The following is a 1779-nucleotide window of genomic DNA, read 5'->3' as shown; positions in this document are numbered from 1 at the left end:
AAAAAAAAAAAAAAAAAGAATGAAAGTACTGGTACATGCTGCAACGTGGATAAAATTCAAAAACATCAAGGTAAAAGAAGCCAGACGCAGAAGATCACATAGTACATGATTCTATCCACATGAAACATGAAGAAAATGCACATCTGCAGACAGAGAACAGACTAGAGGTTGCCTGAGGTTGCTTCTGGAATAGGGAGTGACTGCAAATGGTTACAAGGGATCTTTTTTGGGTGACAGAAATGTCCAAAAATTGGACTGTAACAGTTGTACAACTCTATAAAGTTACTAAAAATCACTGGGTTATAAACTGTAATTATATAAATTAAATTGTATATGGTATGTAAATCGACCTCAATAAAGCTGTTAAAAAATAACAATTTGTTGAGTTTTGGTGTAGTATGAAATAATAATTTCTACAACGATCTGAAAGTTATCTTAAAATACTCCATCATTTTCTAACTGTATTTCTGTGTGAGGTTAGATTTGCTTCAAATAAGTAACCCGAAATAAACTGGAACAGATACTAGCTGTCTTCTGTTATGCTACACGTTAAAGACATTTGCAAAAATGTAAACAGTGCCTGATGACTTCTCATTAAAAAAAAAATTGGGGAAGACAGATTATAGGCTCACACCTACAATCCCAGCACTTTGGGAGGCTGACGTTGGAGGATCGCTTGAACCTAGGAGATGGAGGCTACAGTGAGCTGTGATTGTGCTACTACTGCATTCCAGCCCGGGAAACAGAGCAAAACGCTGTCTCAAAAAAAGGGCTGGGAGGTGAAGAGGAAGGAGAGTTATTTTTCACTAAAAAATATGTAATTTATGTTAACATGTAATGGGTTTTCTACTATTATTTTAAAGTAAATCAATAAATATTTAAATTTTTCCTCAGTTAATTTTCTTTTTTTTTTTTGAGATGAAATCTCACTCTGTCACCTAGGCTAGAGCACAGTGGTGCGATCTCGGCTCAATGCAACCTCCACCTTCCGCATTCAAGTGATTCTCCTGCCTCAGCCTTCCAAGTAGCTGGGACTACAGGCACGTGCCACCACGCCCAGCTCATTTTTATATTTTTAGTAGAGACAACGGGGTTTCACCAGGCTAGTCTTGAACTTCCAACTGCAGGTTGGATCCACCTGCCTCAGCCTCCCAAAGTGCTGGGATTACAGGTGTGAGCCACCACACCCAGACCTCAGTGTTAGTTTCTAACATAGTAAATGGTGACAGATACAACCCACATAAACAAAAATTATTTGAGGTTCCTCAATAAATTTTTACAGTATAAGGAGGTCCTGAAACCAAAAACTTTAAAAAGCACTTCTCCACAACCAGGCCTCTGATTTCTAACCTGGAATGTCCCTGAAGCACCTTTGCCAGTTATCTGTTCTAACTGGCCTCTCTCTACTGCTCTCTGCAGAGCGTTCTTCAACAGCTGAGGCCTGCAAAGAAAAACAAACAAACAAAAAAACAGTGATAAATACATTAATGAAAGAAAAATGTAAAGAAAGAGATACAGGGTTATTCCCAGATCAAGAGTTCTGATTACTATTATTATCATTACTTTTTTTGAGATGGAGCTTTACTCTTGTTGCCCAGGCTGGAGTGCAATGGCATGATCTTGGCTCACTGCAACCTCCACTTCCCGGGTTCAGCAATTTTCCTGCCTCAGCCTCCCGAGTAGCTGGGGGATAACAGGCATGCGCCACCACGCCCAGCTAATTTTGTATTTTTAGTAGAGACGGGGTTTCTCCATGTTGGTCAGGCTGGTCTTGAACTC

The 1779-nt window shown here is 39.6% G+C and overlaps 1 protein-coding gene across 1 annotated transcript in view; it reads right to left on the bottom strand.

Annotated features, from left to right (window-relative positions):
* The window catches only part of HP1BP3 (heterochromatin protein 1, binding protein 3), a 49044-nt gene that overhangs the window by 14705 nt on the left and 32560 nt on the right, over nucleotides 1-1779 (bottom strand). Inside the window, exon 9 of the mRNA XM_011934066.1 lies at nucleotides 1351-1441. Within this exon, the coding sequence (XP_011789456.1) occupies nucleotides 1351-1441 (91 nt within the window). The remainder of the gene's footprint in view (nucleotides 1-1350; nucleotides 1442-1779) is intronic.

The sequence above is a fragment of the Colobus angolensis genome, unplaced genomic scaffold (assembly GCF_000951035.1).
Source record: "Colobus angolensis palliatus isolate OR3802 unplaced genomic scaffold, Cang.pa_1.0 Scaffold130, whole genome shotgun sequence".
In the NCBI taxonomy this organism is placed as follows: Eukaryota; Metazoa; Chordata; class Mammalia; order Primates; family Cercopithecidae; genus Colobus; species Colobus angolensis.
This window is presented reverse-complemented; position numbering and strand designations above follow the sequence as displayed.